Source organism: Protopterus annectens, chromosome 3.part0 (genome assembly GCF_019279795.1).
Source record: "Protopterus annectens isolate FY-2018-M chromosome 3.part0, PAN1.0, whole genome shotgun sequence".
Lineage (NCBI taxonomy): Eukaryota > Metazoa > Chordata > Ceratodontiformes > Protopteridae > Protopterus > Protopterus annectens.
In genome coordinates this window covers 989,352,617-989,374,941 of record NC_056731.1, presented here as the reverse complement: position 1 = coordinate 989,374,941, position 22,325 = coordinate 989,352,617, and the positions used below count along the sequence as shown (strand labels likewise).

The window sequence follows — 22,325 nt, the reverse complement described above, 5'->3', positions numbered from 1 at the left end:
GGTTACCTACAGGAGAGATGAGAAACAAGCACAGATGTGAAACATGCATGCAACAATACCATACCAGCTTATGTGTCAGCCTTAGGCTTTGGAATACTAGCCAAGGCTATTGGCACTCCCATGGTGCGTCTTTTAGGAGAGTCTCAAAGGTGAATACCAGCTCCATAAACAGCACAATAGCAGAATCAATGAGGGTTATGCTACTCAACACCAGGGGTTGTGATCACAACATGCATGCACTCACAGCACTCCTCAGGATGGACAACGTCAACATCTGTGCAGTAACTGAGACCTGTTTTAAGGTTCCTGAGAGCACATCAACACTACCAAACTACAACCCATACCACACATTTCAGCCACAGAACATGGACTGACATAGACATGGAGGGAGTGTATCAATATTCATCAGGGATACCTACACCTCCAGGTTAGTGGGGCAGCATGATACTTCTGAGATCATCCATGTGCAGCTAACATCAGCCACAACTGCAATGCAAACTGTGGCCTGCTACAGATCACCCTCCATGACCCAGAACCTCCACTCCACCTACCTGGAGACAGTGGAGAACATGACAGTCCTACCTCACACCCTGGCATTGGTTGATGTCAACTACCCTACCATTAACTGGCAAACATACTCAAGTACTCACTTCCAGGCCCAGCGCTTCCTAGAATTTATCACCTCATATGCCCTGTATCAGGTGGTAACCTCCCTAATGAGGGGTGGAAACATACTAGAAGTGATCATCACCAACATGGGCAACAGGTGCACCACAGCAGAGGTTAACCGGTCACTGGTTAGATCTGACCATAACTATTCACTGTTTCCACACCCAATCATCTCCCTGACCCACAGAAACCACAGTGTATACCTTTCCTACAGCTATATTTACACTACTAGAGACAGAATCCCCCACGCTAAGGGGAGACACTGCTTAAGATACAGACAGATTTACAAATGCAATCTATAAGCACGTACATGGATGCATGGCTCGTGCCATCACTGGTAAACCAAGACTCACTCCTCCTAGACAAGGACACCAGTCTGGTGGACTCCTGCAATAAACAGGCTATACAACAGAAGTAAGACAGTGTTTCAGACAAACAGCAAATCCCACAAAGGGCAGACATCTGTGACCACTATTAGTATGATACTTAGGTCCCTCATGAAATCATCCAAGGCTAACATCAACAGGAAAGCACACAAGGATTCAAAAGATAACCACAAAGTCTTCTTTGGCTATGTCAAGGATCTAAGTAGTGATACACAGATTTGCACTGTGATGGTGAAATATAGCACAAAATATGCTGCCCCTACTAATATAACCAACATCCTTGCAGATACATTCAGTGCATACTTCACCACTTAAAGGGCCCACAACACTACCCAAAGGTACAGTATCCCACACATCAGAGACATACAGGTGGAAATGGCCCTCTCTAACAGCAGAACACAGCATCACTGGAGCCAGATGTTGTCCCATACTGCATCTTGCAAACAGTACAAGACAACCTGACCCCCCCCCCCACCTAATTAAGCTTTTCAACCTCAGCCTCTCCACAGGCTACATGCCCATACAATGGCGAGTGGCAATGGTTATTCCATTCCACCAAGGTGGAATCGCAAATGACCATGGTAACTACCACCCCATAAGCCTGACTAGCCTGGTCTGCAATGATATGGAGTGCATCCTCATGGCACTCATTAACAAAGACATCGGTAACCTCCAAACATGTGACCCAACCCAGGTCAGCTTGATTGAGTGCAGTTCATGCCTACTGAACTTGTTTGATGTCTTACATACACTCACCAAGACATTAGATGAGGTGAGAGGTGGTTCACACATACTACCTGGACCTCAACAAGGCTTTTGACACCATGCCCCACTCAGGTATTATTGATAAACACACCACCCTGTACATACACCCATACATCACAGGTTGGGTTACCAACGGACCTACATGCAGAACATACATGGTACAACTAGCCGTCTCCAGGTCCAACTCCTGACCAGTCATGACTGGTGTCCCACAGGACTCAGTCCTGGGAGCCCTACTGTTTGGCATATACTTCTCAGAGGTACAGGCAAACACAGGTGGACTACGGCAGACCACGTTTGGCAATGACTGTGAACTGGGAACCATAATTGACAGTCCAGCTGAAAAAGACATCTCTCAAGGGGCCTCACAGAGACTGACACAGGGTGTCAAAGTCATGGCCTCCATCTAAGTGCCACTAACTGCATGGTCATTCCATTGTGGAATATTAAGCATCCACATATGAACACATAGGTGGCAGCTACTTTAATATGGACGAGGTAATGGGGTATCTGGGGACTAAGGTTGATAGTGATCTCTTCTTTGACAATCATATCTCCAAAGTAGTTAGGGCACCCTTCTATGTAGGCCATCTGATTACTAAAGGGTTCCCATCTAGACATACAGGGGTTATAGTGCCCCTTTAATCATCACTCATCAGTCCCATCGTAGGGTATAGTAAGCTATTTGGGATGTACCTCAGAAGACACTTCCAACAGCTGGAAGGTCCATGATTGTACCTCGCTAAGGGGATTACTGGCCTCAAACCTATGCCTTATGCAGCCAGACTGAATAAACTCCTGCTTTACTCAGTGGCATCTCATTTACTCAGAGATGATCTTTGCTGGCCAACACAGCCATGTCGAACTCAGGCTTAATGGATATGCTCCACCTATGAGAATCCATGTCACAGTGAGCCACACACTGTAGTGAGCTGAACCTTGCCACAACAGTAACTGGAAGATGCTGCAGGGATGAATTCCTGTCACAGACACTCCCCATACTTTGGAAAAACATCCCTAATTACATTATACAGAGCCCCTCACTAACACTCTTCAAGATAAACCTTGAAGAGTGGATGGGGAACAGTAGATACACCCCAGGGATCCTGCCATTGGCTATGCTCCACAGAGGGACAGTTAATGAATCAATGGGGTGGCAAAAGCTGACACATTTTGGCTAGGCTTATGAATGGCCTCTGGCAGTTGGCCAAGTACCTACCTATGAACCTATACATACAGTATCAGCACATGCTGATAGCTTAATTTACTGTTCACATGTTGACTTACCTTGTGCCAGTGGCAGTTGTGTGTGCAATATTTGAGGGCTGACTATGTTGGATGCACACAGTAGACTGCCTATACATAACAATTTACAGGTAGTGATGTGTGTGTGCCATCCATTTTTACTGTGTGTGCAGGTGGAGAAATGTGTGAGTCCCTAGGTGCCTACACTGTCAGTGTGTGTGCTATACGTTCCCTCTTTGCCAAGACATGGGCATACTGGGCACGCCTCCATCTGCCTACTAGGGCTGGCTCAGGGTGTTCATGGTCTGAGTACCTCTTTGCCTGTGGGGCCCTTGGCAATGGTGGTGGGCTGTGAGGGCCTTCCCCATTCTGGCCCTGCTGCAGCTGTTTCTGCAGGATCATATTGTGTAGCATGGCACATACTATGAAGATGTGGGCACACTTGCCTGGAGGGTACTGCAAGGCTCCACCAGATATGCCCAAGCAACGGAACCATGATTTCAGCATCCCAAACACATGCTCTATGATGATTCTGGTTTGTGCATGTGCCTCATTATGGCATTCCTGCATGGGTGTGTGTGCACTTCTGATCAGAGTCATCATCCACGGTTCCAGTGCATAGCCAGCATCCCCCACCAGGTGGCCATTTGGGATGTGCTCCCTGGTAAATACCTTATACAGCTGTGAGGCATGCCAGATGTGGGAGTCGTGATAGCTTCCAGGGCTACCAGCACACACATCCATGATAATACCGTGGGCATTGCACACGACCTGGCAGTTGATGGAGGGGTATCCCTTGTGGTTTATGTAGCGCCTACCCTACTCACCAGGTGGTGATTTGATGTATATGTGCATGCAGTCTATTGCACCCTGTACCTCTGGGTATTCTGGCACACGGTGGAAAAGAGGGGAAGTATGTGTGCTCATTGGCATGTGTTAACATGGCATCCAGGAACTGGTGTAGTATGCTGAATGCTGATGCCTGTGAGATACCCATGATATCCCCAGTTGGTCTTTGAAAGGTACCTGGAGCTAGTATTCTCAGGCTTACACATACCTTCATATACACTGGGATGGGTTCCGCTCTGTTTGTTCTGGATCTGAGGCGTGGCCGGCACAGCTCAACAGGTTGATGTAGGATGTCCCTGTCCACCCTGTAATGCTCTACTATCTCCAGATCATGTAGCCTCTGGTAGGTTACCCTGGGTCTGAACACTCTCCTCCTCTTTTGCTGCCTGAGGTGGTCATGTGCATCATCCTTCACACCACCTTCAGTCTCGAACACATGCTGGTGGATCAAAGCTATGACAGCCCCTAACATGTACATACTAAAAGTTCCCCATCTGTATACATCACTGGTGCAGAGTGTATGGGAATACACAAATGTGTGTGAGGTGCTTTCACACTTTATACTATTGTGCTATGGATGCTGCTGTTGTCATTGGGTGTGTATGAGTTATTCCAGCTGCAGATTGTCTTAATTATGGGTTTTACACTGAGTACTGCAAGTGTGGGGCTTTTACTGTGGAGTTATGCTTGCCTGCCTTGATTAATCTGTTGCCCTTTAATTCACTTTTAAACAGGGATCCCCTCCTATTATCAGGCATGCATCCACCTGCCGTCTTTCTTGTTTTGTACTTTCCCTACCCAGTCATGGCAAAATGTGTCTTGTAGCTGATATACTGCAAATCAGCTTTGTTCTGCTTTCACACTTTACTGTTTTCTTTGCAGTACAGCCCCTCCCCTTTCCTGTTCTGCAGGTAGCTGCTTGCAGCCTTGTTAGCTGTTGTCAATGGCCCACTGTAGGCTCCTAGGTGTTAATTAGTCATTTGTACTCTAATTTCCCTGCAGCAACATTTCCTTATTTCTTTCCTATATCCTTCCTGTTTCAGCTGCAGTGCATACCGCGCAAACCCGTTTACCGGGTTTAAGCTCGTTTTCATCTCCGTTCACATGCATACTCGGTTACCTTGTGTACTCAGCTAAGCAAAGCTATGGCCAGTTCAACACACCCCTATCCTGCATCTTTGCCTAGCTAGGGGCAAACCAGTTTAGCAATGCTCCAGTGTGCTTACAGCAATGGTGACACAACCCTTTCTTTATATCATCTTTATCTCAAGAGCACACATTGGTGTTATAATGCTACGCTGTGAGGTGTATCCTTACACCAGTGGGGAATCTGTGATTCACTATTACTCCTCTCATTTGCATGGCATTGCCTACTAATTCCTAGCTACCATGCATAACACTGTCACTGCCACTTAGCAACCCTTGCGCCATAGTATGGTGTAGCATGCCTGCCATTGACTATAATGGGGAAATCATGATATGTGTTACATTGTAGTTTTATTCTATATTTTTATATTTTCCTTGCAATCCCCTTTGCGCGCCGCTGCCCTGCACTTCTACATCGTGATAGTGCGACTATATATATTAAATGTTAATTTTATATTTTGTACGTTTTTTATGTCAATAGCTATATATTTAGCCATTGGCATATATTAACAATATAATACCTGTGTTTGGTTGGCTGTCATGGCTCCAATTTTATGTTTGCAAAAATGTAAACCATTTTGCATGCTTACACTATGCCTGCACCACTTCCTGAATTGCTACATACCTTCATTTGCATGCTACACTGCTGCACATGGGGTAATTAGCATACAGGGCCCGGGAGCTGTGCGGGCGTAGCGTATGCAGGGAGTGTATGTGGGAATGGCTCATACCTGGATCGCTTGGCGGCCATATTTTGTTTTGAAACGCCAACACTATGCCTGCACCTGGTGCAAGCTTCATGAATCTTGGGGTTTATGTTATCCAAATTACTCAGCCATGGTCAAATCATTGTCGACACACTTTGCAAATTCTTAAGCAATTAGCCAGTTTAAACTGAAAGTGTCAGAAGAAGCATTTGAATGTTAGAGGTCAGTCTTATCTCTCTTGCCACATTTTGTATGGTAAGTCACCCGAAATTATATGATTGCAGTCAATCCAGCAAAAGAACTTTGTCCCTTATAGCTGCATTTACAACTTGGCCGGAGTCTGCTCAACTCAGTATCTTTACATACAAAATTCTAGTCAGACTTTTCTTTCTGAAGTGCTTTGTATTCTCTATCAATCACAAATGTCAAAAGGGCCTTTGGTGAGACCACCACCATCGCAAAAAAATATTTTGAAACGCAGTGTTAAGCTTCTTTGCTGAAATCTCATTTATAAACCCTCTTATAGTCACATTGACCCATAGGGAATTGCCTCCTAAATTAATTATTGAGTCATTGAATATGTTGAAACAACTCCTCAACTACACAGTTAGTGTTAAGAGTTGTTTCATCCTTTATAATATTTATTTGTATTTCAAATTTAGTCAGTTAGCTAGAACTTAGCCCAGCTGTACTTTTAATTGAAGAAATGCCCATTTGCAGTTGATGTTTTATAGGGATTAAAGGGGGAAATGTATTTTTCCAGGGCTGTAGCATTAGTTCCCAAGAGCGTACTTTGTAAGTGTTAATTTGAGCCTTTCCATCATCAGGTATTTCTATTATGTCAGTGGAGTTAATTTTGACAAAGTCTGTTTCATCAAACAGCATCCTACCATGCTTTAGAGTAGACTCAGATGTTACCCCATCACCAATGTGTGAATCTCTGTGTTTAGGTATTTCTATTATGTCGCTGGAGTTAATTTTGACAAAGTCTGTTTCATCAAACAGCACCCTACCATGCTTTAGTGTCGACTCAGATGTTATCCCATCACCCATGTGTGAATCGCTGTGTTTATTTTCATTATCTTTTACTCTGGTGAGCTCAAGGGAGAACTTGTCAGATCTATGTGCATAATTTTGTAAGCTTTACCATAGTTCTCAAACTTTCAAACTAACTAGTTCACCAAAAAACTGGGAGCTTTGAGCCATTAGCATTGTGTGCTGCCAATGTAAAAATTGCGAAAGCAATTCTCCTCTCAGGGTTGTGGCACACAGCACTGTCTCTCTTACTATTAGCACCACAACATGTTTTTTCCCCAAGTAGAAAATTAGATCTTCAGAAGAGATTCCATAGCAAGAATACGATCATTGTCCTTCCAAGAGTTTATATCTGAACATCGAATGCACATAATCCCGAATCGCAGTACATCGAACATGGAACATCGAATGCAGAAAACACGGAAAGCCCATAATTTCAAAAACAGAGTTTACAAACAACAACAGCTGGCCATCTACTTACCCGCGCAACTTGAAACTTCGTCGTAGCAAACAAAACCACACCTCTTCAGTCATTCCAACACCAGCCAGTAAAGCAGCACACAACCATTCTCCCAATACACAACACAAAACACACAAACACTACAAGCTATTTCTTATGTTGGGGCTTCACCCCCCACATCCCCCGATGTGGGGGCCTCTGCCCTCCACACCCCCCCTACTTATATATACCAACTTTGAGATCGCACCATAGCCATGGAAGCCTCAGTAATCCGTAAGGGGCATTATTGAACTTCTTGCACATTTCTCACCGACCTCAGGATATGTCGCTCTGTGAAGGCCAAACATTTCTGTTTTTGAAATTCTGCGCTTTCGTTTTTTTCTGCTTTCGATGTGCGATGTTTAATGTACTGTGATTCGGAATTATGTGCATTCGATGTTTTGATAGAAACCCTCTTCAAAAAAATCCTTAAGTTGGACAGATTTTTCAAATAAGCCATCAGTCATGCAACCTGTTGACCTTTAATCTTTTGTATACACCTGTTTGGTGTGATCATCTGGCAGTTAGTGCAGAGGACTTGATGCTCTGACTTGTTAATGAATTGCTTCCTGCGCAAAGGGTACCAGGTGTGAATCTTGGCCTTGTAGCTCAGGGGTTAGAGCACTGGTCTTATCTTCCCACCCTTATTTACCTACTGTGTGAACCTGTGCAAGTACCTTAACCATACAGTTGGTTTGTAGCCATTGGGAATCTAAGCTAGGCTCCTTAATGGTCTTCTAGACTGCATGTCTAGTAATAACCTATGATATGGTGACTCTGGCCTGTTCATACCATAAAACTATTTAGATGCACTGTATGTTTGCCATAAAACAAGCACATTCAGTAAAAAAAAAAAACAGTAAAAATACCACACCAAAGGGATACACAAAACTCTGATCTACTACACTGAGCATATTCTTCCTCTGCTAAACAGACTTTTTATGAAACTTGCTGTTATGCAGTTTAAATAACCTTGCAACCCTAGCTTATGAGATTAAAACCCAATAAACTGGCTTCTTTGTCTCACTCCCCCTGATTAATATTCATTAAAAACTGAAACAGTTCTCACTCTAAAATTGTTCTTAACTATTACTGTTCAAGAAAACCTAAATGAGCTATTACAAAATAAAATGTGATGCTACTTTCCATATATCACAATCTGTCTGTTTTCAGCTTAAGCAGACATTTAATATTTACATCCTTTTTCAAACTTGGTGACAGACTTGCTCCCAACAAGTTCCTTAATGTGTAACCAGACCTGTCCTAGTATTATCAATAACTCAGAAATATATTTTCTGAAATTGTCACATGTAACAGAATGTCTAAACTACCCACTTTCTTTTTTGTTTGTATACCCCTACCTGCATTTTAAAAGTGCGTCATAGCAGCTGTCATCGTTGCACTTAAGTGACTCCAGAGATGACAGGTAGAGATTATAACTGTCCCTTCTTATGGTTCATTTGCCAACTATGAAAAAAGTCAAATGCAAATGGTAAGATCTTGCTACAGATACCTGTGTTTGTGGAACTTTGAATCTTATTAACATCATACACTTTGTGAAACTTAAATTAATTTTTGTTAAATGGGAAACATAAAAAGAATAATTAATTTGAAGTAGAGGCACTTTACTTACTCTTAACATTTAAGGTCAATTTTCTTACAGATGAGACTAAAAAGAAAAAAAAAAATATTTACCTTTCTTCTGTCAATAGTCACAGGCAGGACCTTGGAACATAGCCACTTTTTTTTTTTAACTAACTATCTACTATTCTTACAGGGAAGTGCCCATTATTTGGGGCAAGTGAGTCTTTTTGTTGATGATTGGAAACACTGACTCTGGCTAAGTGACTTGCTAGCAACACACTAAATATAAAAGAAATTAGTGGGGTTCATAATCAGGTTTAACAAAAGAAAAAAAAATGCTTTTTACCATAAACCATTAAGTCATTTACTATTATTTTACAATGACTTACAAAGGCACCGTTTTAGTAACTGGAAGACATAAGAAGATTGTCCCAACACTTAAGAAAATTGCATGTGCAGTGAATTTTGATGCAGGTTTCAGTTACAGTGCTAGCACTAATGAAATGTAACAGACTGTGTAATGCACAATATGTGATATTATTGTGCCTAATTGCAATGCTTTATTCACTATTGCTGAGCATTACAATTCAAATACTGGAGATGATAAGCAAATCTGTTGACCACCTTTATTTGTCTGAATCACAGTGCAACGGGAAAATACAAGGGTCAAATAATTATTATAGTGTAGAGTCTGGGATTTTCTACCACATGATTAATGTTGTGTGCTGTTAATAAGACACTTTCAGTGCCAAAGACACATGGTTTCATTCCATCTACCTTAATTTGCCTACTGTGTAACTACACAACTCACTTAACCAGATAGTTCTCCTGAGCTGTCCCAGAAAAGAGACATTTTGTGTCCGATGGACTTTCCTGGTTAACAATATGTTAACTATAAACAAATAAATAAATTAAAAGAAACAAGTACTGTGAAGACATAAACTCAGTTTTTCCTCAGATTGTGCATTGATGTGTTCAGCCTACTTCTATAATTCTGTAACTAGTTTGGCTGGCACTCCAGTAAAAAGGGAATTTAGGATGACAGAGAGTATATACTGCAAGATTGCAGAAACCTGAAGTAAATGGAGAGGGAAAAACATGCAAAATTTCTCCAAAGCACATGGCATTTAAGAAAGATTACAAAAAAGTAAAAGTGGTACAGGATATGGTACAGAAACATCAGTTCGTCAGAAATGAATGATATTAACTAAATTGGCAATAACCATCAGAGTGAAGGGATAAAATGGTAAGAAGACAGTACAAGACCATATTTAGAACAATACTATTTCAGAGATGTCCACATGTGTTAGGTATGTATGGAATGCGCTGTCTAAGGGAACTGCACAGCGTAGGTCAGCATGGACAAAATCTGTTTGGACTGGCAAGGAGTAGGAAGGATTCAAATGCAGAAAATGAATGGACTTGATAAATTGTGTGGTTGTTACATGAATATGCTCATGTTTGTGCATAGTATAACATGTTCCCAGAACGCAGCAGTACATAATAGACAGACAAAATTCAAGGACAGTTGTTCTACTGCTATCTGAAAGCTGCTGCAAATGGGCACAACAGTTGACTGTGTAGCCTGTAATCCTAAATGTTCATGTGAGCATACTTAACAGTTATTGAAAATGCCATTGAACATAGTAGCTTTTGTTTGTTTGTTTGCTTGCTTTAGCTTACATATAGGCAGGGACTATCCGTTTTCCTTTTAAACGTGATTTATTAATAGACTTGGGGAGTTTAATAAACATATTTTCAATCAATTTGGATCCAGTGCATGTACATTATTAGTATTGGTATTATTCACCTGCTAATTGGGATGCACAGCGACAATTAGCATTTCTGCTCTGCCATGAACAGTTGCCAATCACTAATCTTAGCAATGTAAGCAAACATTGTCAATTGCATTATCTTCAACTTAACAAATGTGATGGTTTATAACCCACAGTCCTTTCTTAAGACATCTTCATCTTGCAGCTTATATTTGAATTTGAGTTGTAAGGTACTTGATAATACTTCTGGGAACTCATAGCTTATATATCAATTTTGGTAGTAAGGCACCTAATAATATTTATGATCAGTCATCACTTAAGTGAGAGCAATACCTGCATATGTATATTAGTTGATTGTGTGTATATATATATATATATATATATATATATATATATATATATATATATATATATATAGTGTATACATTTAATAATTGTGATTAAATAAACTGTCCTTTATTACAAATACAGTATGCATTAAAGGCTAAGGCTGCATGGAACTAAAGTTATATGTCACAATGATTTTGCACTGCTTTCATGGGTGGTTTCTATTTTGCTGCAGATAACACAGCTGGGATTATGGCCAAACGAAATGGATACCAGCGTAGTCAGCATGAGCTGTATTTCCTTCCAGTTGTGATAGAAGATAACAGTTATCCTGTCCAGAGCAGCACTAGTACACTTACAATTAGAGTTTGTGGATGTAATTCTGATGGGACCATCATGTCGTGCAATGCCGAAGCAATCTTCTTACCAGTAGGACTGAGCACTGGTGCTCTGATAGCAATCTTGCTGTGTGTCATTATACTCCTAGGTTAGTTCTCACTTTCTAACACTCATTTCTTTTTCTGCAATTTCCTTCTTAAGTAATTGGTTATCTCCCAGGATTTGTTTTGTTGTGTAACAAATAACTTGCTAGAAGCTAAAGACCTGAAAAAGTAATTCATGCTCAAAACTGTGACACTTGACTTCAGCCCAAATGCTTTGAATTACATATTGAGTGTCACTTTTAACATGCTGAACCTCTGCTCTACAAAGTCTTAATGTAATCTGGGCAGCAGCCAAGCTTTCAGGGTTATGTATTAATAGTGCCTGAACATCTATAATTATATTCATCTTAGACAGTCTGCAATTAACTATTTTCCTTGGAGGTAAATACAACACACAAACACAGTGAAACATTGAAAAAATTGTAAGATTTGATAGCATTTAAAAAAGAAACAGCTGTCATGAATTAATTTGAACTGTCCTTTGCACACAACAGAATTTCATAGGGGATAACTATATGTCGAAGAAAAGCTGGTGTGTGTGTGTGCGTGTGTGTGTGTGTGTGTGTGTGTGTGTGTGTGTGTGTGTGTGTGTGTGTGTGTGTGACTTGTACTTCTGCATCTGTTTGCAAAAGTGTAGCTTAGAAATGGTAGCACTGGGTTATATTTGTCTAATAGCAAATGTGAGAGGTCTGACGTGCTTTTTTCTTTTAGTTATAGTTGTGCTATATGTGTCGCTGAGAAGACAGAAAAAGAAAGACACACTGATGACATCAAAAGAAGACATCAGAGACAATGTCATCCATTATGATGATGAAGGTGGTGGGGAAGAAGACACTCAGGCATTCGATATTGGTGCTCTGAGAAACCCAAAAGCTGCAGAGGAAAATAAATTTCGCAGGGATATTAAGCCAGAAAATCTTTGTGTTCCACGACAAAGGCCACCAGTGGAGGATAACACAGACATTAAGGTCTTTATTAATCAAAGGCTACAAGAGTATGACGCAGATACTTCTGCACCACCTTATGACTCGCTGGCCACATATGCTTATGAAGGAACGGGCTCTATAGCTCAGTCACTGAGCTCTATTGACTCAGTTACTACAGATGCGGACCAAGAATATGACTTTCTTAGTGACTGGGGCCCAAAGTTTAAAATGCTGGCAGACATGTTTGGTGGAGAACAAAGCTATAATACTGACACTGTCACATAAAGAATATTTCACAATATACTTTGAGTACATAACATTTCTGATTTTTCCAGCATTTTCCATGCTCTCTAATCTGATTTGCTCCAGCAATGGAAGGTTTTCATGATTGATGCATTCTGTATGTACTGTTCTGTTACTGACAGCGCAGAAAGCAGAAGCCTGTCACCTGCATTACACTGTGTTTAAAGCTAATGAAGAGAAAAACTGCTGGCACTAAGATAGCATATATTATTACCCGAAGGGGGGTTTTAATGATATACAGTCAGGACAACTTACAGCAGTAAATATTCCTTTACTGAACTTCTATGCCATGAATCACATTCACTATTTTCTAACACTAGTTTCAGCCATGGGAAATGATTATACTGTACTTCCCTGAAAAAATAAATAAGACCCTAAGTGAAATATTATAAAAGCTAGTGCAAGTGAGAACAATGGACCCTCATTCTTTAGAGATTTTTTTTCCTAATTCCACTAAAGTGCCTAAGACAAACATATCATTTTTGTTGTTAAAAATGCCTGGAAGAAGGGCAGTTGATGAAACAGAAAATGAACATGTTGTCGACATCTTCATGCCAAGAAGCAATAGGGACTTTTGAAAAAAAAATGATTCATTGACGTTCATTCTAAGCAATGGATCATGAGTATGTCTGAGAGAGCACATAAATCATTCTTTGATGAAATATTTTTACCATAAAGCAACACAAAAAGGTTGAAACGTGTTTGAAAGGTGTCAGGTGCATTTCATGCAGAGACTGTCAAATGTCTGCTTAAGAAGCCCATGGGGGGCTTAATGTATATGAGACAATAGTTTGATGATACACAATATACACTACCCCACTCAGTAAAATGAAATGCTGCATATTCTGATAACTTTAGGTTTTGAAATCTCCTGATGTGGCTGTGTTGTCGGGTATATTATTTATTGTGAATTCAGGACTGACAAAAAGTGAAATGATTACTTGCTTAATCCTTTACTGTACGTGACATCAGTGAAACTTTTATTTCCTGGCATTTTCCAAAGAATCAGAGATACAAAAACTAGGCTGTGATTGCAGATGACAGTAATATGAACTTCTTAACACTTCAGTTGCAGGATCTTTACCAATAGTAGAGGAATGCTGGCATTGTTGTGACTGACTTTTAATGTAACTGTGTACTGACGAGATATAATATCAATGATGTGCAATGAAAACAGAATGGACAGCTGCAAAGTGCAAAAAAAAAAAAAAAAACAAGAAAAGAAAAAAAAACTAACATGTTGTGTCAGTTGATGATGTTAACAGAATTGAGAAATTCTGCACCACTTAAGGTTTCAGTTTGCACAATGATATCCTTGATATTACTATCAGTACAAGGCCAATGGGTTTCATGTATATCTGTTTTATGTGTTCCATTTGACTTACTGTCCAGACATCAACTTCACTCTTGCTTTGTCATTGACTAACTCAAATAGCTGCAGATAAATTCCAAGCCTTTTATTCCACATCTGTTATGTCTGAACTTTGTATTTATTTGTTCATGCCAACAAAGAGTAAGCTGTTATACAGCTGAACACTTCTCTCAAAAAATCTAAGCTTTCTGATATGCATCTATTTGGAATGCGCATCACCAAAATCTAGTCATACTCCATTCACACCAACTACATACAAAATATTTTTTTTTTATATTTGCTAAGAGAGAGAGAGAGAGAGAGAGAGAGAAGAAAAAACATATTAAACTCCATTGTGTTCTAAATGACATTTGAATTACTTGCTTGGGCTAAAAAAAGAATTGTTGCTCCCTGGTAGGAATTGATTGTCTTCCAGACATTTTAGATGTGGAACTGACTGGTTATTCACTTCAGTCTTCACAGGAAAATACATGTTTTTCTCAGGTACTACATACCCTGAAGTTTAAAAGCATATTGTTTTGAAAACCATTTCAAGTGCAGTGCTTGCAACTGTTATATAGTGCTGAATCTCAAATATGGTTAAGGCAAGAATTATGCATTCAGCTGTTACTGAATGCAGACCTCAAGAATGCCATCCTGTCTGTATGTTTAATAGGGCTCTAGGATGAATTTAACCAGATTAATTCTCTGTTCTAATGTTGCCTAAACTGAGATTTACATTTGCATCACTGTGCACAAAACTCTACTTGCAACATACAATTGTCTTTCTTTTTGGTTTTAATCATCCCCTGCTGCAGGCTAAAAAAAAAATAAATAAATAAAACACCTTCACGTGGGCTCTTCACTGGCTTTTGTAGAAGAACAGAACATAATTCAGTGGCATTCAAGAGATCAAGAGCAGTTTCAATCAGGTTTTTAAATTTCTTGCCCAAGACTATTTATAACGAGTATTCCTCAGGCTTATGTTTTCTTTTGTTGAGGAAGATTTGGCCAGTTTCATCTGGCCACTAGCATACTAGTAAAGGCTCCTTTTATTATCCCAAGAAAGTGAACATTCTTAAACACTTATCTGTTTACTCTGTCCTACACTTTCAGATTCAGATACTCTGTATATTACTGTGCAAAAATGGAGACCTAATGTTTACTGTCACTTATTTACTCTTCCAGATGAATACATTAAAACCCTAACTACTCTACTATGCTGCATTTCCCAATTCAGTGTGAATTGAGTGAAGTGAGAATGTGATGCATTTCACAACAAATTGCAAAGTTTCTGATAGGAAACAACCTTAGAAAATAAGTCACATATGAAAACAGATGGGAATATAGTATTCTGTGAATTGTACAGTCTGTAGCCTCTAACATAGAGTTACAGAAAAAAATGATGCAGCCATTGCAACATAAAACCCACCCTACTGTCCGGAAAACAATATGTAATATTACAGAGTGATCCCAATAAAAGTGACTGCCATATTGCCCGTCTTGAATTGCAAATATATTCTAATGCAGAATACAATTCACAACCAGTCGTGCCACTTGTGTTGCATTTTTGAAACCATTTTCTTGAAAAAGGTATTCATATTGAACATTACAGAACTGGCTATAGCAAAAGCTATTATGCTGCTTGGGCTGTGCTATTATTTAATGGATTTTTATGAAATAAGATAAGAGGAGTGTTGTTGCTTTCTTGTGCCATTTATTCTGTTATCACTGATGTCATCACCTCCCTTTGTTCTCTCAGAGTGTCTGGTACATATTACAGAAATATTTAATAAACATTGCCCATGGTTCTGCTGTTTACCATTATGTGGCACATTACTTTTTGTTACAGTTAATGTAATTAAACAGATGCAATTCATTGGTTATAATGTTCAAACCAACATATTTTTGAGCACCTTTACAATGTAATTTTACAATACAGAAGATTATTTTTGAAGCACTGCATATTTAGTTTCAGAATTGTTTCAATGTTTTATAGAACAGTTTTCAAGCAACTCTTGAAACCCTTTACAATAACTGCAGATATAATCTAAATGTTTCTTATCAAAATGTCACTTATTTCCAGAGTCTGATTCTAAATATTTAGTCTTCCAGATTTTAGGCAGAGCATCATAACGTGACTGTGTTACTCAGGCCTAGTAAATATCCTCTGTCAGTACAGATGGGAACAGTTCATTTAAAAACTAGTGTAAATGCCAGTTATTTCTTCTAAGCAACCGGTACTGTTCGGGGAGTGATTTATGTCTTCACTGATTGGAGTAAACAGCAAAAACATTCCTGGAAGAAACGGTAGGGGTTAGCAGTATGGTAGAACATTTCATTTATGCTAAAATGAGTATGTTGGAATTATGACTGAGCAGAGATGATAGCTGTATGGATTTATTGTTATCATGGAAATAGTTGCTAGTGAAATATCTGAGTTAGGGAAATGATGTATTGAAACCAAAAAAGTTTTAGAAGTTTGAGTATGTTAATGATAAAATAAAAATATCAGATTAAGAGTATGTGTGTGTGTGTGTGTGTGTGTGTGTGTGTGTGTGTGTGTGTGTGTGTGTGTGTGTGTGTGTGTGCGTGTGTGTGTGTGTGTTCCTGGAGGAGGTAAATTACTGGTTGTGAAGAATGAGAAAACACTGTACACATAAATCTCAACTGTCCATATTTTTGCAGAATGTCCAGATTTTTGCTTGATATTTGCAGTCTGTTCCTTATAAAATTTGTGGTTTTCTGGATTTTTGTAGCAAATCAGTGAGGACTGAATTCAGTATATAATGAGAGGCATTTGTGTTTCAGACTTCATATCCTTCAGAAAATGCACGGTAACATAAGACTTTTTATTCTAGCAACTTCTACATTTCTACCAGCAATAGTTAAAGGTTGTCCCTATTTTTTGGGGCTTTGTACTCTCGTTATTTTTGGCTTTGACCAGATTTTTTGTGCAAAGAGGTTGAGAGCTACTGTATGACTGTACACAAAAAAGGCTTCTGATCATCCAAGTCTTTTTGGTCTAACAGTACATATCAATAGAGGCAGTCTCCTCATCAAACAACGGCCACTGCTCTAAACCTGGAATTTTGCTCCATTGTTCATGGGTAATGAAATTTATCTACAGTTCATATAGTGGAAGACTATCCACTAAGTATGACATCATGTAGTTGTGAAGCTGTCGTTTTTGATATTCTGTGCTCTACTCATATAACTAAAAAGGAGAATAGAAATGAAAATATAAGACACCAAAAAAAAAAAAAAAAAAAAAAAAAAAAAAACTTCCATGTCGGCATGCTGTCAGTTAACACACAGTGGCTTGAACTTCAAGAATTGCATCATTTTCGTTTTGCTGGGAGCTGTTAGGAAGATTATGGTAATAGCCCTTGGTCATTTCAAAAAGATGGGAGAGCCACAGATGCCTGGACTAGAAGGTAGTCACCATAATGATCTTGTGGGACTCCTTCTGAATCTTCAGAAGTGCCCTGGATATTAGTACAAAGAAAAGAAAAGATATCTGTGTTACACGCCAGTTGATTGTTCAGGGAGAAGGCAAAGAGGTCTACTCCAGGAACTCCTCACAGATGGATCAAATATTGGAAGACCCTGGATCTATTTTCCATTTGTGAGAGTCTGCCCTGGTTCTTTTCAGTTTTTCTGTCACATAATTTTCCTGTAACAGAATGTAGGATGCCTATAGAGTAAAACTGTTCTGTGAAGCTATATGCCAGGGTAACATGGCTAGTAAAGGAGATCCAGTCTGGTCCCCCTTGTCTGTTGATGTACCACATTACTGTGGTATTTTCTGTAACCACTTGAAGGGGTCCCGGGGACCAAAGATCTTTCAGAGAATTAAGTGCCTGGATCAGGGCAAATATCTACTTAATATTTACATGCCTACATCTGTCCTTAGTGTTCCACACCCCCTGCACTTTTATCTCTTCCAAAACTGCTGCCCAAGCAAAATCTGCAACATCTGTGGGGACTGACTGCTTTGGAGCAGGCAAGAAGGAGAAACCTTGATTACAGGATAAACCTCGATTTAAAGATATCTGTTTTCTACAATAAATGATTTCTCTTCTAACAAATCCCAATAGCAGGACATGAGAAGATAAAGAATGTTGATGCTGGGACCAAAGAGATTTTAGACACCACTGTATCTTTCCATATGGTGTCTTGTCAGGAGTATCATGAGAATCATGGAAACCATGAGACCCAAAATCTTGAGGTATTCCCTCACAGTGACTGAAGTCTGAGTGGAATACTGTAGAAACAGATAGAAATAAAGATATATTTTTCCTGTGGAAAAAAAAAAGTTTTTTTAAATTGAATTGTTAAGTTGATGTCCCGGGAACAGAATCCTGTTTGAGGGAGTGAAGAAAAACTTTTGAATCCAAGCTTGTGCGAGTGAGCTCTCACCCAACAGAGAGATTCCTAACATTTTGAAAAAGACTCTGCAAAGGTAACAAAGTCATCTAAATATAGAAAAATGCTGATGCCCAGTTGCCTGCAATGAGCTATAACTAGAGCTAGGCACTTTGTTAACACTTCTGGTGCACTGGACAGTCTAAAAGGTAAGGCAGATAACTGATACTGTTATACAGATACACAAAACCATAAGAAACACCTGATGTCTGGATGAATAGGAATGTGGCAATCAACATCTCTTAAGTCTAGTATCAGCAGGAAACTTGAAGAAAGGAAGAAGAGACAATAGGTTGTGAATTGACATCATTTTGAATGTGGGTACTATCACAATCAGGTTTAGGAAAGAAAGATTCAGAACTGGTCTCCAAGCATTTTCCTTATTCCATTTAAGAACATCCTTAAATAAACCCCCCTTCCCTACATGAAAGGAGGAAGTGTTTCTAACACTCTTTGGGACAATATGTAATGAAGAACAAGTGGAAACAAAATAGTCTGATCAGCAAGATGAGGAATTACCCCCGGAAAGCAGGATTATTCTCCCACTACCATCTGTAACCCTGATGAATGATTTTCAGAACCCATTTGTCTGAAACAATCTGTTGCAAAAGAGAAAGATGGAAATTCAGACTTTATGAAAGAGAAAGAGGGCCCGAGTGGGAGGGAGATTCACAAGGTCTCTTTAATAGTCATTCAGACTTATTGTAGTGTCTTTGGTTTTAAGAGGTATAAGACTTCTTTTTGGAACCTCCTTGCTACTTCTCAGACATCTGTTTACCTGAATTATGTTAAGACAGTTTATTCTGTTTTTTGTGAAAAATGGAGGAGGAGAAGGAAAATGTCTTTAAAAATTTGGAAAAGGAGGGCTGTAAAATCTAAGAGATTCTCTGGATAAGCTTGCTCCTTTCATCACACTTTTTGCTCACTTCTGCAGCAGAGAGGCCAAACACTAAATCTCTGGTCCAAGGGAAGATTCTGAGAGTGCAGCTAAACAAAGCTTATTAAAGCCATATCAGCGGTAATAGCCCTGGAAGAAGTATCAACAGAGTCATGCATACTCTGTAAACAATGATTAGCGACTTGTACAATAGAATAAACTAAGTTATTTAAAATAAAATTTTCTTTACAAGAAGAAAATGTAGATAAAACATTCCTCATATTTTTGCAATATACCAAAATAAACTTTAACATATGAGCCTGACAGTTTAAAATTCTGAAAATCAAAATTGCAGGTGCATACACTTTTCTCCATACCTGTTAATTAATTAATTAATTTGTTTATTTATTTACATTTATTGACCGGGAGTGTCCGACTGGACGTAGGTCCATTTTCAGCAGAAGCCCAGGGAGAAAAGCTCCACAGTTAAAATAAACAGACAGTAGTTACATTGAATTACAAAGCGATTAACAATATAACATAGCAATTACTTACAACATATTTACAGATGAAGAACATAGTACATCAGTAGACAACTAAAATCTTTATCTGTGAAGTACATAACAGATATTAACAAATGTTACAATAAGAAGTTCCTGCTGTATAATAAGTACTAGGCTTATGAGCATCTGAGCTTGCTATAATCAAGGTAGTTAGTGGAGTGGAAAGAAAGGTAGTGGTTGGATGGGGTGGGTGATTTTAGAGTGGGAGTTGCAAGGGCATAGCCAGCATGTTTTTAGGTGTGCTTTTAGTAAAGTTTTGAAGTGGGTGCATGATGGTACGGTGGTAATTGTAGGTGGGAGGGAGTTCCATAATTTGGCTATGGTGCAAGAGAATAGTGCTTCACCAGCAGAGCTACTGGCTTTAGTGATCTGCAAGTGTTTTTTGTTGCTGGATCTTAGTGGTCTGGTGGTGCGATAGGGTTGGAGTAGATTCTGGAGGGATGGGACATTTAGTGGATGGTTTACTAGTTTGTGGGCAAGTGAGAGTTGATACCATTGAAGGAGGTGATGGAGTTCAATACAGCCTTGTTCAGCAAGTGAAAGACAGTGGCGACTATGGTAGGATGCCCCTGTGGCGAATTTGGTGATTTTGTTGTAGCAGGTCGCTAGCTTGTTTAGATTGCATTGCCTTAGTTAATAATTTTCCCATCCTTATTAGAAAGAGTAGGATTGGAATTAATTAAGTGCTTAACAGCAGTGGAGTCAACTAAGGCTATAGCTGCTGGGTCAGGTTTGGGAATCGTGTATAAACATTTAAAAGACAAGGAACTTTATCCATAATATCTGTCTTTTTAGGGACAGCTGGCTGGCTATCAGGAAAACTGCAGGCAGTAAGACATGCATACGCTAAAGCAGCTAGAACAGGAGAAATGGGTGTAGGTTCTGTAAAATTCTTTTTTTACAACTCGTATATTTTGAAGGAATGAGAAACCTCAGTGTTCTCCTTCTGAAAACACTGGGACATTCTAGTAATTGTCTCGGAGAAAGAAACCCCCTACAAGGAGAATCACAAAGATAGCTCTCTTCTGAGTATGATTCAGAAATCTGAGGACAAAACCCTGAATCTGTCCCTGCATCTTCCTGTCTTGAATCTTGAATGTTTTCAGGAAAGGAGGCATCCCTCTGTCTTTTACCAGAAAGTACTCTACAAGAAGGATCAATAGCCTGAATCAAACCCTGAGCCAGTACCAGTAAACTACTGCTATCCAAAGAAATTGGAGAGGAAGATACATGCTTGGTTTTCTATTTTTTTTTTTTTTTTTTTACAAGAAAAATAAGGCCAACTTTGTTAATAATGGCAATTGCTTATTCCTCAGGGATAGATACAGCATTATGACAGAACAGAGAAACCTTCCCTGCTCCCTATCCCAAAACTGTCACGATTTGTTCTCCCTTGCCCAGTGAGGGAATCCCAACAGCTGTAAAGGCTAATCCCATGGTCCATAGTGTTTGTAGATGCTACACCAGAGGAATCCTGGGTAAAAGAATAGTGGTCTGAGTTACACCAAATGGTCACAGCAGAGTGACCTACCTGCAGATGAGGCAAATTGTTAGTCTGTTGTGGTGGCTAAGGCTGTTTGTCTGTTTTTTTTTTCTTTTTGTGGCTGAAAGAAAAAACAAACATGGGAATGACAATTTGTTCCACTGTCAAATTGAAAATGATGCCTCTATCGTAGGGAAAACAAGCAACAATACCAGTACAACTACCAGTCCACAAGAGATACTTTTCTTTTGACAGAAAAAAAAACATAAAAAGGCAACTTTCAAACACAGTGGCAGACCCACAACCTCAAAATAAACAAAACATTTCCACAGAACTAGTTTATCAGTTATATAATACTACTTTTTAAACTGACAGAAACAATGTGTTCCATTTAAAAGTATATTATAGTCTTGAGACAATCCTTTAAAAGACAACACTCCTCACTTTAAAGTAGCTTTTCTGAAGAGGAGAGTAATAGAACATCAATAATAATAAGAAAATGAAAGTGTTTTTCCCCGAAGGAAACGTATGTGCCTAGCTAAGAAAAGCTCAAGTTGAACGTCAATCCACAGCAGTCTCCTTGGAGCATACTCTTCGGCAGCAGTGGAGTTCTGAAGGGCTTCATGCCCATACTTGTCTCTTAGTCAGCTCAGTTCGAGCTGCTTGACAGTTTGGGAGCATGGAAGGTGCCCTGATGCCTTGGAAGCTGGCCATCTCTTATGTCCTTGGCAGGGTGCTACTGCAACAGTGATCAAGGAAAACACATGGTGATTCACTTAAAATCATGAAAGTGAAATGAGTAGATAATCTCAGAACTCGGTTCTACCACTTTTTTTTATCAGTGGCTTCCCTATTGTGACCTATTTGCTAATAATCTTAAAAATGCATTCTTTGACATTCAGAATACAAGTTTATACTGCATTGAATATAAATGGCATACATTGTCCATCAACTCCAGTACTAA

The 22,325-nt window shown here is 39.4% G+C and overlaps 1 protein-coding gene across 1 annotated transcript in view; it reads left to right on the top strand.

The window, feature by feature from the left end:
* LOC122796967 (cadherin-12-like) overlaps positions 1-15,831 on the top strand; it is a 2,443,257-nt gene extending 2,427,426 nt beyond the window's left edge. Inside the window, exons 10-11 of the mRNA XM_044065738.1 lie at positions 11,223-11,474; positions 12,142-15,831. Of these exons, the coding sequence (XP_043921673.1) occupies positions 11,223-11,474; positions 12,142-12,641 (752 nt within the window). The 3' untranslated portion in view covers positions 12,642-15,831. The remainder of the gene's footprint in view (positions 1-11,222; positions 11,475-12,141) is intronic.
* The last annotated feature ends 6,494 nt before the right edge of the window (positions 15,832-22,325 follow it).